Source organism: Oryx dammah, unplaced genomic scaffold (genome assembly GCF_014754425.2).
Source record: "Oryx dammah isolate SB20612 unplaced genomic scaffold, SCBI_Odam_1.1 HiC_scaffold_10, whole genome shotgun sequence".
Taxonomy (NCBI): domain Eukaryota; kingdom Metazoa; phylum Chordata; class Mammalia; order Artiodactyla; family Bovidae; genus Oryx; species Oryx dammah.
In genome coordinates this window covers 21,925,667-21,940,794 of record NW_024070194.1, presented here as the reverse complement: position 1 = coordinate 21,940,794, position 15,128 = coordinate 21,925,667, and the positions used below count along the sequence as shown (strand labels likewise).

General features: G+C 50.5%; 1 protein-coding gene across 3 annotated transcripts; it reads right to left on the bottom strand.

Annotated features, from left to right (window-relative positions):
* Positions 1-41: 41 nt before the first annotated feature.
* DUSP15 (dual specificity phosphatase 15) lies at positions 42-8,870 on the bottom strand. Of its 3 annotated transcripts, XM_040247585.1 has the most exons (8): positions 8,674-8,859; positions 7,935-7,968; positions 7,219-7,277; positions 6,244-6,326; positions 4,064-4,113; positions 2,974-3,048; positions 1,711-1,882; positions 42-689 (listed from the first exon to the last, which is right to left on the bottom strand). In XM_040247585.1, the coding sequence occupies exons 7-8, from the start codon at positions 1,834-1,836 to the stop codon at positions 417-419; spliced, it is 399 nt and encodes a 132-aa protein (XP_040103519.1). In that variant the 5' UTR covers positions 1,837-1,882; positions 2,974-3,048; positions 4,064-4,113; positions 6,244-6,326; positions 7,219-7,277; positions 7,935-7,968; positions 8,674-8,859; the 3' UTR covers positions 42-416. The 3 variants fall into 3 exon arrangements, with proteins under 3 accessions (XP_040103519.1, XP_040103518.1, XP_040103520.1); XM_040247584.1 differs by lacking the exon at positions 7,219-7,277 and having other exon boundaries at positions 8,674-8,870; XM_040247586.1 differs by lacking the exons at positions 4,064-4,113; positions 7,219-7,277 and having other exon boundaries at positions 8,674-8,850.
* Between the last annotated feature and the right edge of the window lie 6,258 nt (positions 8,871-15,128).

Genomic DNA, 15,128 nt, shown 5'->3' with positions numbered 1-15,128 from the left:
GCCCCCCCTTAGCTCAATGACTGAATGACTGGGAGACGAGATCAGACCGGCAGCTTCTGTGTCTCTTTAATATCCTCCAGGACCATCCAACCCTCCCCCTCCCCCACTCCCACTCCCGCCGCCTTCAATGGGGCGGGGCGGGGGGGAGGCGCGGGTGCACCCTCCCCCAGCCCAAGGACTAAGGCACCAGGTGGCTGCAGCAAGCCGGCCCAGACACAGAGCCACACACACAGATGGAGGACACACGGACTGCGGACGCAGACAAGCCAGGCGGGCAGAGGGGCAGGGGCAGGGATCAGGCCGCCGCGCGGCTCCCACGGGCGCTGGGCCCCTCCTGAAGGCCGTGAGAAGCCCGGACGATCCCAGAAGGGGGACCAGTCCGGAGGACGAGGGGCGCCACGGCGGGGGCGGGATCCTCACTTGCTGCCTTTGCGGGACAGACACCGCGGGAGGCAGGAGAAAGTCTGCTTGACGCGCGCCAACAGCGGCAGCGGCCGGTGGGCCTCCCGGGGCGAGCGCGGCACCAGGCGCTGCAGGGTCCCCTCCGAGGCCGTGGAGTTGGGCGCCGGGGAAGCGGCCGCGCTCGCCGAGCCCTGCCGGCAACGCTTGCACAGCGGCAGCAGCGCGCGCACCTCCTCCTCGTCGCGGAAAGGGTTCTCGCCGAAGCGCTCCTCCAGCTGCCGGCGAAGCTGGGGCGGGAAGAGGGGCGGGGTCGGTGCCCAGCCCCGGGTGCCCTCTCCATCCTCAGAGCTTCCGCTCTTTTACTAGCTCCCACACCTCGCTAAGCCCCTCCCCTTCCTGAACGTCCTCTTAGCTTCCCGTGGGGTCTCCATCCCCCTCAGAGAGCCCCCTCTCCCTCCGAGTCCCTCCCTCTCCCTGAATCCTCTCCTTCCCCTTTGACACTCCAACTTCCAGACCTACTGAAGTGACCCCTCCACCTGCACAATGGGGACCACACTACGCCCTCCCCAGCCTGCACAACTCGGCTGTCTCTTTCCTAATACAGCCTTGCAGACAAGACTCGGAACCAGCCTGGCTTCCTACACTGGCTGCTTCTCTCTCTCAGTTTCTCATCTCTTATTCCGGGGAGGGGGGAGGGTTGGTTCAGTCCCTGACATCTCCACGTGCCATCTGCCCAGTGGGCACAGGAGAAGGAATTGCTTTGGCCTCCTCAAGGACCCAGGGGTGGAGTAGGGACTGGACAGGTCTCTCCAAAGGAGCCAGAGGCTCAAATGCCTTCAGGTTCCAGGCAGGCAGAGTGGGCATTGCTGGCACCTGGCCAAATTGAAGGGTCCATAATCTGGCCCGCGGGTATACACATCCTAAGTTAAAAAGGAGAAGAAAACCTCTGGCTGTCCAAAATACACCTAGGGGCTAAGTTAGCTCAAGAGCCACAAATTCAAGACCTCAGAAAAATCTTCTGCCAGGTCTGAAGCACAGGCAAAATTCTTTCCAATCAGTGCTCAGCTCAAGTAAGAAGTCTCACACCCCTGCCCCAGCCCCTGCCTCTGTTGTTGCTTAGTTGCTCAGTTTTGTCAACTCTTTGCAACCCCATGTGTGGCCCGCCAGGCTCCTCTGTCCATGGGGTTTCCCAGGCAAGAATACTGGAGTGGGTTGCCATATCCTCCTCCAGGGTATATTCCCAGCCCAGGGATTGAATCTGCGTCCCCTGTATTGGCGGATTCTTTACCACTGAGCTGCAGCCCCTACCTTCCGGGAACTGCCCCAGCCAAACTCCTCAAGCTGCTGCCTAAAGCCTGGGTTGGGGTTGGCAATGGGCCGGGTGGCCTTGATGGCTTCAAGCACGTCCCTCCAGCTTAGCCCCGTCACCGTCATCACATACGCCGTCACGATAGTGGTGCTTCGGGAGATGCCTGCAAAGCTGGGACACCATACCCCCAACACTTCAGGTTAGGCCCAGTCTCCTCTGTGTCCCCCAGGGACTGAATCCACATTCAGCTCTCCTACCTTTGCCTCCTGAGCTCCAACTACAAGGAACCTGCCAAAACCTGTCTTCTCACATCCAAGCCTTTGCCTTGCTGTACCCTCTGCCTGGCATTCACCCACAACAAAGGCCTGAGTGAAACATCACTTCACTCAGTCATTCAACACATATTTCCTGATCATCTGTGATTTTTCAGGTACTGGGGATATAATTGGGAATAAAACAGACATGGTCTCTGCAGCCTGGGGCTTTATAAGATGGTTGGGAGAGACAGACACTAACCAGGGAGACAATTTCAGGTGGTGATAACTGCTTGGAAGATGAGTCCAGGGGCTAGGAGATGGTATAGGAAGAGGTATTCATCTAGTGGAAGGGATGTGGAGGATTAGGGAAGGGGTTCCCAAAGAAGTGACAACAAGCTGAATTCTGAAAGGTGGGTAAGGATTGTTAAGAATATTCCGGCAGTGTACAAAGACCATGTGAGTGGGATCCAGATGGACTTGAAGAACGGAGATGACCAGTGAAGCTGAAGCAAGGAAAGGAGAGAGTGGGAGAGACAGGCTCGAGGAGGTGTCCCTATGGTTCAAGCAGAGCTTCCCTGAAGCAAGCATAGTGAGAAGTCATGGGATGAATGACATCTACAGGGCCAGGGGGTCCTGGGAAAACTCAAAGGTTCCATCTCCCAGCCTGGGGCTCCTCACTGCCCTATACTAAGTTAGCCTCCAAGGCTGGAGGGGAGGAGAAGGAGCTGCAACTACTAGAGGATGCTGAACTACCTGCATGACTTCACCATTCCTCCGAACAGCCCATCAGGTCAACAGTCTGTCCCCCGTTTCACAGATGAGAAAATTGAGTCTCAGGGAGAAACAGCTATCTGGCCACAGCTGGGGAGAGCGTCATCCATCAGGCTGTCAGATGAACGGTGGACTATCAGGCATGGTGACAGGCTGCACTCCCCCCAGGATGAGGGTGTTCGGGATGGAGGACACGCACTCACTTCCCCTCCCCCCACGCCTCCCCTAACTCACCAGTGTACAAGGCAGTTTCCCCCATTGAGGCGGCAACAGTGGATGAAGTTGATACACTCCTTGAAGTGCTTTTTGCTAGAGAAGAACGCAAGAAGGGACTGAGTGCTGGGGTCGGGGGCACAGGTCTCCAAGAAGCTGTCCCCACCCCCCTCATTTCTGAGATGGCAAGAGACAGACAAAGAGCCCTGGGTCCTCAGGTCAGCTGGCATGTGAGGTGACTAGGGGGCGATGCTGCAATACAGGTGAAACGTGCAATAATGGTGGCATTTCAGGCGGTGAGAGAGGCCTTGGATGAAATCCCACCACAGAGGCAGGAGCACCTCCTCAACGGGTCCTGGGGGTCCTGTTTTCATGGAGGATTCATCTTGATCTTTCAAGGAAATGGGCGGGAGGAGTCCCACCCCTCTGGGGTCTACAATCAGAGCACCTGGGGACAATAACAGTCAGCAGTGGGGTTGGGAGCAAGATTCCCAAGGGGCAGGAGTGTCTGTCTGGGTCCCCCGCAGGCTGGGGGCCCCTACTACTCGTAACACAAACAATCTTTGGTTTTTGAGCGCCCGTTACACGCCAGGCCCTGTCCTAGAGCCTCAACCTGTACCATCTGATCCTTAAAAGTCTCCTTGATGATGACAGACCCCCACACCCCACACACCCATTTTTCTTCTCTCAGAGAGGGGAACTGATTTGTCCAAGGTCACACAGCAAGTAAATGGCAAAGCCTGGCCTGAACCCAGATTCCTAACTCCAAGGCCAGGAACAGGTTGAGCCTGACCCTTTCAAACCATGAGGGCATCTGAGCCTGAGGGACAGGGTTCAAACCATGAGGGCATCTGAGCCTGAGGGACAGGGTGCTTTCTTCATTCATAGCTGAGGACATTGAGCTCTTTTGGGAGGTTAAGGCTTGGCCAGCGGCATAGGCAAGGACGTGGCTGAGAGTCAAAGCAGTCTGGGAGACCACCTGTGCTGGGGTCCCCAGGACAGCTCTGGGGCCTGAATTCTTCTCTGTCTTCTCTCAGGCCACCTCCCACCCTCCCTCTTCCCACCACAGGAGGCAGCTGTCCTGTTTGTCAGCCCGTTCAGAGGAACTTACATGGGTACCTCAGGGGCGTCGGCCACTGAGATGCGAAGGTAGGTTATGTCCTGCAAGTACAAAACACACATGGGCAGTGGGCAGCCCTTGCCTGCACCCCCTGACCCCAGCCTGGGCCTCCCAAGCACCTCGCGACCCTAGGCCAGTTCCTGCCCCTCTCTGGGCCACGTTGTCTCTGCCCAGAGGATAGAAACCTTCTCTGAGAGCCTCTCAGGTCTGACCATCTATGGTTCCAGAACCTTCTGAGAAGATAGTATCCTAACCCCATGGGTGGCTTGGGCATCTGCCAAAAATGGGCCCAGGGACCTTTTATTTAACAGCTGGGAAAGGGTCACTTAAAGTGACTCCCCTCCATGTGAAGATTACAAAATTACACAGTTAAGAAGGGCAAAGTAGATTTTATTATCTTGAAAAGAAACAAAAACTATGAAGATAAACTTTTAGTTCATGAACTGTAGGTATAAACTCTCTGCATGCTAAGTCGCTTTAGTCGTGTCCGACTCTTTGTGACCCCATAGACTGTAGCCCACCAGGCTCCTCTGTCCATGGGATTCTCCAGGCAAGAATCTTGGGGTGGTTTGCCATGCCTTCCTCCAGGGCATCTTCCCAATTCTGTACTAATTATTAAAATAATCAAGGTATGAAGTGTCAGTAATTTCTCCAACAAACGTGCTCTGATATCATACTCAACCTTCACACAAGATCTTAAAGATGAGTTCTGCCCACATTCCAAGAGGCACTTTTCTCAAGGACCTCTCTTCGTCCTTTGATATTCAAATGGCTCTTTTCAAGGGCCTGGCCCACCTCCAGCCAGTGACTAAGGGACCCCCTGGCCAGGTTCCTCATCTGTTAGTGGCTTGTGTGAAATTCCAGCCCTTCTCTATAACTCATCTTCCCCAAGGTCACTAGAGCCTGCATCTTTTGCAAGGTTTGCAATTTCAGTTTGCAACACAACCGGCCTTGAACTTCCTGGGCATTATCAAATCCTGACTGGTAAATTCTGTGATGGATGGAGAGGGAGATGCTGGTGAGGAGAGGGGAGGGCTGTGGGAGCAAGGACTCATTTTGCCAGCTATCATTTCATTAGTAAATATAGTCATGCCTAGACAGCTTCCCCAGGCACTCTAGTGACTGTATTCTCCAAATACTCCAAAATAAGCCTTTCCTATAAAGCAAAAGCAGACTCCACTGACCTGGAAATTTCTTCTTCAAATGACACTGAGAACCAAAGATTATCAGAGGTTGCTCTTAGAGACCATTAAATCTGACACAAGGGGAAACTAAGGCCCAGAGAGGGGAAGGACCCTGCCCAAGGTCACAGAGAAAATCTGTGACAGAAGCTGGTCTGGATCTCAGATCTCCAGGGCCCCTTTCCACCCAATGTTCCTTCCCTTCAGTGGGTGACCCAGACCCTAACAGATAAGAAGGTAGGGGCTCTGTTTATAGGTTGAGAATATGATTAACTTTGTTATTATATCAGCTAAAATTTATTGAGTACTTATGTGGCTCTCAACAACCCAGTGGGGTAGGAACTGTTGTAAAAATCCCCCCTTTTCAGACAACTGAGGTCTGGAGAGGTGGAGTCCTGGGCCCAAGGTTCCAGAGAGAATGTGGTAAAGATATGAATTCAGACCTCTGGGCTCTAGCACATGTGGCCTGGATTTCCACCTTTCCGACTCTAGGTCATAACCCTCATTCCGTTTTTTCCAGGACTTGATAATACCAGCACCAACCCTCCCAGTGGAGGCCAGTGTGCAAAACATCTTCACCATCTCACAGCTCCCTGGGGACAGACAGGGCTGAGGGATCAGAGGCCCCGATGGGTAAAATCATAGCCCTAGGTCACAAGTGAGATGCAGAGCCCAGAATCATCTATTCAGTTGGACAATGGGAAGCCCCTGTGAGGACTTAGCTCCTTAGCCAAGGAGCTAAGCTTCCTGGATGTGTGGCCTTTGGCAGGTTACTTTACCTCTCTGGTCCTCAGTTGCCAAAGAGGGAGCAAGTAGGGATGCTAATGGAAAACAGATCAGTTTTTAACCAAATGAGTTAGCATGGCTCAGGAAGGCCCATGTACAAGAATAGGACCTAGCACGTAGTTGGTACTTGATAAATGGGTGCTGTGGGGGTGTAAAGCACCCCTCCCCCACTATGCACAGCCCTAGGGTGGGGGTAAGGCATACCTGCAACAGAGGCTGGGGTGACTCGTGGATGGAGATGATGTGTGTGATCTTATTCCGGCCTAGCTGATCTGTGTCTTTGGCATCTGAAAGAAACAGGATGTCTGAGCCAACCTGGCAGGTGTGATTTGTATGCTCCCGATGGTCAAGTGAGGCAGGAGCTCACGGCCCTGCTCTCCTCCTGGTCCCTCCCTCTCCACCTTTGCCCACCCTCCTCCAGCGCCCTGCTCCTTCGCCACCTCTTGCCCCCAGCATGACAGGGGGATACCCCTGTCATACCCTTAGGCTTCAGTTTTACCACTGGGGTACCCACAGGTAACAGCCCAGAACCTCCTCAGCCTTGCCCCCCCATTCTTCCCATCGCAAACACCCTTTCCTGGCATATTCTTGACCAGGCAATTCTACCTTTAGGAATCCTGACTACAGAAGAATGAACTCACACGGAAAACTGTGTGGGAGAAGACCATGTTCTCTCCTTATGATCGTGAACACATCAGGAATAGTTAAAAATGGGAACAACCCAAAAAGGGACTGGATAAATAATGGTATATTCATACTTGAATACTCTGCAGCCACTAAAAGGATCTCTACGTGCTGATGTGCAAGGAAGTCCACAATATATTATTAAATGCAAAACACAGGCTACAAAATAGCATGCAGAACAGACTTCCATTTTTTGTTTTAAATAGTGTATCTGTATCTATAAAGTTAAATGAAACATGACCCAGGGAGATGGCCCCCTCACCCCCCCACCCCCCATTCTCAGTGACCATCACTAAGGGCTGGATTCCCAGCGTATGAAGATCTTTTATCATCAAAGTAAATAACACTCTATCTCCGCTCCATGCCCACTTCATCATCCACCACATTGACTGTTTACTATGTGCACCCTTGGCCGAGCATGGCACTGTGGGGTCAAGTTCATGACCCCTGCCCTCATGGGTCTACATACTTAAAGAGGATTCAGACCTTACTTACCAAATATTCAGAAGTTGATGTGGTGTGAACTGCTGAGGAAGCTCCCAGGGAAGAAGGGACTAGGGTTTAGGAGAGAGGGAGCCCCTAAGCCCAGGGAGGACAGGAGTGGGTGGAGAAAGCTCTGCCTCAGGCAGATGTCCCTCCCTCCCCGAAGCTTTCTCTGACTCCACTGATGGAAGTGACTTCTCCTGCCTCGGGTCTCACGAGCTCCAGACCAGCCTATGTCTTAGCACGGATCTGGGACAGGCAGAGTGCCGTGGCCTTGGGACAGAGCAGGCAGTGCTCACCAGTGAAGTTTCTGAGGTAGAGTCCAGTCTTTAGAGACCTCTCCTCTGAGGAGGAGGTTGTGCAGGGAAGTGTTCCCAGCTTCCCAGCTAGAAGCAACACCTCCAAACAGACCTCAGCCCAGAACCTCAAGAGAGAACATACCCTCAGAGGCTGGGGTAGGCCTTGTGCTGAGGCAGACGCGGAGGCTCCCAGCAGGTGCAGACTTGCCCCGCGTCCAGTGTTCTAAGCCCTTTGCACTGGGCTGCTCCTCCACCCTCATCCCCCTTAGACCTCATGAGTTCTTCCCTGCTCCTAGCCTGGCATCACTTCCCTGCCCCCAGCCCCATTCCTGAACACGTCCAGGGTGCGTGGGCCAGAGCATGAATGGTGGACACAGGCCTGGGACAGGGAGCATGCCAGGGCCTTGGGACAGAGTGGGCAGTGCTCACCAATGAAGTTTCCGAGGTAGAGTCCAGGAAGTACCTACAGGAGAGACAGGCAGGGGGTCAACCGGGTAGGGGTGCATGACAGCTCTCCTTAGACTCGCGAAGAGTGTCTGACCCTCAGGACTCAAGGAGCGGAGTCCTGTCTCTTGTGGGCCTGGACTCTCTGTGAGAGCGGTCTGGGGAGAGCGGCAGAGGCAGGCCACCAACGGAGGCCAGCTTGGGTGGGGGGAGAGGAAGGAGGAGTGGGGCACAAAGACCTAGGGAAAGAGTGGGAGGAGCACAGGGGAGGGGCGAATGGAGAGGTGGGCTTGGCAGGTAGCAGGTAGACGGTGGAGAATTCTGCCAGGGAGGCGGTGGGAAGTAGGGACAGGTGCGGGGTCGGGCAGCGGCATGGGGGTGTGGGTGGGAGTCGGGGTGCGGAAGGATGGAGAACAGCACTAGAGAGTCCAGGGGGACAGAGACAAGGCCGACAGAGACACATGGAGAGAGAGAAAAGGACTCAGGGAGAGATAGAGCCTAGGGCTGACAGCCAGCCACAGCAAGAAATACAGAGTCACAGAGACACGGAGAGACAGCAAGAGAGAGATACAGCCCGAGAGACAGACATTGAAGTCTGCTCTCAGAGTCCCAGCGAGACGGAGAAACACACACACACAGCCAGCCAGAGCCAGAAGGTCAGAGGCCGGCGCCCGGCCGGGGCTGGGGGCGGCCAGGGGCGGGCTGCGCCATCTCGGCGCCCTACCTTGGTCATACCATTCCCCATGATCCTGGGCACGGGGTTCCGGGAGCACCCCCAGCTCGCCACCCGCTGAACGCAAGGGTAACAGCTGCCCTGACGGCCCGGGCCCGGCGCCTGCAGCCTGGCGGGGATCGGGGGCCCGGCGTCCGCAGCTCGGCCCAGCTCTGCCCAGCCGCCGCCGCCGCCGCCCGCCGCCCCCCTCGGCCAGGGAGGGAAATGCTGGAGCCGCCGCCGCCGCCACAGGCTCCTCCTACCCCCTCGGTCACGTGGGCCGCCCCCCGACACCCGTGGGTCGCGGCGGGGGGCTGGACAAAGCCCCAGTGTGCGGGGCCCGGGGCCCGCGGGACAACGACAGCTTGTTGGGGCCGTGTGGGGCCTCCACCTCCGGAGGTGGGGGGTGGGGGCACTCCCCCAACCCTGGCACCGTCAGGCTCGGGGAGGGAACGGCGGCGGATGGGGACAGAGAGAGGCCCCCAGCCGCGGGGCCCAGAGCCTCGGATCCCAGTTCCGGCTCGGCCCGGCCCTCCCTGTGGGGCCCTGGGGCAAAACGCCGGGCTTCTTCGGCCTCGTAGGTTTTCTGGTAGAAACGTGACGGGAGCTGGATTTGGATTGCTAGGGGTCCTCTGATCTTCAGATTCTGTGTGAGGCGAGAAAAGTTGGTAATTCCTTCCTTTTGTACACCCTCCTGCCCCGCCCCCATGCAGGCGTCCTACCCGCCGGTCATCCTCCTCCGCGTCTCCTGCAGCTGATCTGCCCTCCCATCCTCCACTCCATCCATTCACTGGTCCGTCGGTCCATTCATCCCATCATCCTCTTCTCTTCCTCTCATACACTTTGGCCCCTGAGGAGGGTACCATCTGGGTCAGCTTTCCCGGGACCAGGCATAACTCTACTTCGGAGCTCCCATAAATCAGAGGTACATGTGAGGAGAGGGAGATGAGTGAGCGTTATGGTCACCTGGGTCCTTTGAGGTAAAGGAGACTGCAACAGGGTATAGTTAGAGGCAGGAGTCTGGAAAGTTGGGTATGGAGACCAAGGTTCCAGGCCCTATTCATTCACCTGTGACCTGTGCAGTGACCCTGGGCAAATCCCCTTGGGCTCCCAGCTACTGACTGTATGTCTCAGTGTGTTACTACTAGGACCAAAGCTGGAGAACGTGAAATAATTGAGAGCACACACCTCCTAGGGAACTGAAATAGTAGCTGCTAAACCAGCTCTGCTCCTCCAGCAGTCACCTGCCCCTCTCCATCTACAGTAGTAGGTGACTGCAGCAGGAAGGTGGGGACCAAGTCCACGGAACCTGTTTGAAGTACAGTGACTGGAGGAAAATAAAAGTGTTTCCTTGGTATTTCTTTCTTCCTCAAATTTGCAGTGTACATAGTGAGTCCAGGGTTCTCATAAAAACTAAATTATCCAACAGATACTTAGTACCCTCTATATGGTAGTGACACAGAGGTAGGTAAGGTGGTGGTGGTTCCTAGCTTTTTGGCTAATGGCCTAGACCGGCATTGCCCAGTATGAATACAATGCAAGCCACATGGGTTATCATAAATTCTCTAGTAGCCACATTAAAAATGTAGAAAGAAGCAGGTTGTTACTAATGGTTTTATTTGACCCAGGATAGCAAAAAATATAATCATTTCAATGTGTAGTCAATAGTTAAACATTATTAATGACATGTTTTACATTCTTTTAATTGTATTCAGGCTTCAAAATCCAGTGTGTATTTTACACTTGGAGCACATCTCAGTTCAGATTAGCCACATGTCAAGTGCTTAATGCCATATGTGGTTGGTAGCTCCATATTGGACATCAGGGCTAAGAAGGAAGGCAAACAAAATAAGCAAATAGACAAAACATTTGCAAACAATGGAAATTTGCTGTAGAAGAAACAAAATAGGGGACAGGAAGAACTCTAAACAGGTGACGTTTGAGATAAGACCTGACGTGTAAGAAGGACATGGGTGTTTAAAGAGTGGTTTCCAGCAGAAGGAACAGCACAGGCAAAGGCTCTTTGGGGGGAAAGTTTGGCCTTTGGGAAGAGTCAGTAGGACTGGAGGGGAGGAGGCCAGAGGGAGGTGGTAAGTATGAGGCTAAGGAGGACAGAGTGAAAGAACATGTGTGGCCATGATTGGGTGTTTATAGTTTTCTTCTCAGCATGATGGAAAGCCTGACAGTAACATTTTAACCTGAGAGCCCATGTCATCTGATTTACAGGGATCATCCTGGCCCCTAACGGGAGTGTAGATTAGAGAGGCAAAGAAGGGAGGTTTTCAGGAGAGATGGTGAGAGATACAGTACCCTGGGAGAAGTGGGAGCTGAGAAGCTGGAAAGTGTTGAGGCAGTCAAAGCACGATTTGGAAAAGAATTTTCAGACACAGGGCATTTCCGAATGGAGTGAGTTTATTAAGAACAAACAGCAGAGATAAAGTGGGCACTGCGAGCTCAGTGGGGCGACCTCCTGACAGACCAGGGAAAGTCGACAGTTTTCATGGGTTAATAGCCAATTTTTGTAGTCTCAAGACAAAGAAAATTCCTGCTGGATGGTTGGTGTTAGGTGATTGGTTGAAGTGCAATAGGGTGTTTACTGAGTGGGCATCTTTGCTTAATTGGGAGTCAGGAAGCTTGTTAGTGACTATCAGGGGGCTTTGGGCAAGGTTACAAAGGGGCTCAGTCAGCTTCGGAGGTGATCTTGGTTCTGGGCTCTGTTTCTGTGGTCTTGGGGCAGGACTTAGCAGAAAGAAGGGGACAGATGCAGCACGTATTAGTATTTTGGCAGCTTAGCTGACTTGCACATAGACTAGATATGGGGAACAGGAAGGAATTCTAGGATGACCCCCAGTTTTCTTTTTTTTTTTTTTTCCCCAGTTTTCCTGCCTTGAAAATCACTATCTGTGCCTCAGAAGTAAAAGCATGGCTATTTATCCATTCAACAAATATTATTTATTGGGCCCTAGGTTACACATGAAATATTGCACCAAAGATGTATGATTTGAGTTTCCCAGAATGTCCCACCCCACAGATAGCTTAAAGAAATGCCTAAAAGAGGGCCTAAGTCCAGTTCCTCTTCATGACCCTGGCCTTAACAGCTGTGTGAACCTGGGCAGCTGACCAAATGCCCCAGGGTCTGTTTTCTCATTCATAGGGGATCAATTACCATATAGCCCTCTGTTCCTCTACTTGACTTTTTCAAAGCACATGTAAGAAAGAACTCTATCACATTAAAAACCCCGGGAAAATGTAGTTATTAGAGTTAACACATTTAATATCTATGTACTGTTCAGTCTTTGAAAGTGTTAGTTGTTACAAAGCCTAATTTGCCTTAAATGAGTCACGAAGTGACAGTTTTCTAAAACCAATAATAACGTGAAAATGCTGAAATGCAGTTCTCACCTTGTCTTTCCTTGCTTAGAACCATTCAGTGGTTCACCAGGGTAGGCAAATTAATGGACAAAAATGTCCATTCTCTAATTCCTGAAAATTGGGAACGTGTTATGTTATGAGAGAATTAAGGCCGCAGATGGAATTGAACTTGCTATCAGCTGACTGTGAGATGGGGAGATTAGCCTGGATTGTTTGGGTGGGTCCAGTGGAGCCACCTTGGATTCACATAAGTGAATCCTTGTAAGTGAAAGAGGGAGGCAGGAGTATAAGAGCCAGAGGGGATGTGATGACAGTAGCAGAGGTCACATTAGTATGATTTCTGGCTTCAAATATGGATGGGGGCCATGAGCCAAGGAAGACAAAGAAAGAAATAGCCTCTCTCCCAGAGCTTCCAGAAGGAACAAGCCTGCCAACACCTTCATTTTAGCTTAGTGAGACCCATTTCAGACTTCTGACCTCAAGAACTATATGCTAATACATTTGTATTGTTTTAAGTCACTCAGTTTACAGTAATTACAGCAGCAGTAGGAACCTAATACACTCAGTGTCCTTGGGGAAAAGTCCAACCTGCTTAGCAGGGCACACCAAGCCTTGTGGGATCAGGCTTCTGCCACTGTGACTTGGAGCAAATTTCTTAACTTCTACAGGCCTCAGATTTACTGTCTATAAAACAAGGAGGGGAAAAGCCCCTCTAGGTCTGTAGCAAGATTAAAAGCGAGGACATATTTGAAGTATCTACTAGAGAGACTGCACACAGCACGTCATCACATTATCATCATCATTATTGTTGTTATTATTATTATTATCACGGAACAAGTGACAGGGTGTTAGGAGGCCTGAGTTCTACTACCCTCTCTAGGGCTCTGTTTCCATATCTGTGAAAAAGGAAACAAACAAAAACATACAGGTTTGGCCGTCTCATCATTCTTCTCTTCGCTCTTTCCTGGTCACTGATCTGCATTCACTTCCTCAAACGTGTTTCACTGTCTTCTGGTTTTGTACATGCTGGTCCCTCTTCTTGGAATGCCCTTCCCATTTCCTTTACCAGGTGAACTCCCATTTCCTCCTGAAAGTCTCTGCTGACTCCAGTTAGAGTTGGTTAGACCCCACCATTCAATAACTTCAGATATGCAGATGACACCAGCCTTATGGCAGAAAGTGAAGAGGAACTAAAAAGCCTCTTGATGAAAGTAAAAGAGGAGAGTGAAAAAGTTGAAAAAGCTCAACATTCAGAAAACAAAGATCATGGCATCCGGTCCCGTCACTCCATGGGAAATAGATGGAGAAACAGTGGAAACAGTGTCAGACTTTATTTTTTGGGGCTCCAAAATCACTGCAGATGGTGATTGCAGCCATGAAATTAAAAGATGCTTACTCCTTGGAAGAAAAGTTATGACCAACCTAGATAGCATATTCAAAAGCAAAGACATTACTTTGTGACTAAGGTCTGTCTAGTCAAGGCTATGGTTTTTCCAGTAGTCAAGTATGGATGTGAGAGTTGGACTGTGAAGAAGGCTGAGCACCAAAGAATTGATGCTTTTGAACTGTGGTGTTGGAGAAGACTCTTGAGAGTCCCTTGGACTGCAAGGAGATCTAACCAGTCCATTCTGAAGGAGATCAACCCTGGGATTTCTTTGGAAGGAATGATGCTAAAGCTGAAACTCCAGTACTTTGGCCACCTCATGTGAAGAGTTGACTCATTGGAAAAGACTCTGATGCTGGGAGGGATTGGGAGCAGGAGAAGAAGGGGACGACTGAGGATGAGATGGCTGGATGGCATCACTGACTCGATGGACGCGAGTCTGAGTGAACTCCGGGAGTTGGTGATGGACAGGGAGGCCTGGCGCGCTGCGATTCATGGGGCCACAAAGAGTCGGACACGACTGAGCAACTGAACTGAACTGAACTGAACTGAGACCCCACCATTGTGCATTCCCAAAGTATCCTAAATGTCATCTCTCATAGTACTGATTTTCTGTTATTGCTATGGCTTGTTTTGCATTTAGAAAAAAAACTGAAAAACAAATTCAGATAAGAATATTTTGACATATTTGCTTCAGTTGGGTTATTTTAAAAATTCCAAATAAACTTGACATAGTTGAAATTTCTTCTTCTCTTTCCTCATCTTTAATTCTTTCCCCACAGGCAATATTGTCATGAATTGGGTGTACATCTTTCCAGTATGTGTTTTTAAATTTGTAATACCTATATACCTGTAGTATATAGAATATACTTTTGCATGTGTTTATATTTAACACAAATCATAGCCTTTAAAAATATTTATCCTTCTACAACTTTCTTTAATTGACCCAAAAATAGGTTTGGAGGATATTTTTATGTTGATATAGAGCTGGGTCATTAATTTTTATCACTATATAGTATCTTATTATTAAACTATCACATTTTATTCATCCATCACCATACTAGTGGACATTTAAATCATTTCTAATATTTTCCACTAATCAAAGAATATTTTATATTATATGCAAAGAACATCTTTATACATACAACCCTTGCACAAGTGTAAGAACTTCTTTAGGGAAGGTTGTCACCTTGCACATTAGCTGCAAAATGAAAGGTAGTTCATAGGTCTTGTGGCTGTATTCAAAGAGCGTATGTTCAGTAGCTGAATTGATGGGTTGTGAGATGTGTGCCTGTTCAGTTTATAAGATATTGCCAAGTTGCCATCCAAAGTGTGAATGTACCAGCAGCATATAAAGATTCCTATTTCCCAACATGCTCACAAACACTTGGCATTGATAAATGTTTTAATATTTTTCTGGTTGATGTAGTTAAAACCATATCTTATAATTATTTTATGTGTATATCTCAATTACTTATTAGTGATTTCAGTTTCTTCTACTGAAAGTCCCCAGTTGTGTATTTTATCCACTTTTCTTTTGCAGGCTGTGGGAGAGAGTCTTTGTTTAACAGTTTGCAAGAGTTCTTTGAATACTATCCCTTTGTTATACAGGTTGAAGATTTTTACTCCTAATCTGTAGCTTGTCTTTTAGTTCGGTTTATAATGTCTTATGTTATATGGCGGAGAAGGCAATACTCCAGTACTCCAGTAC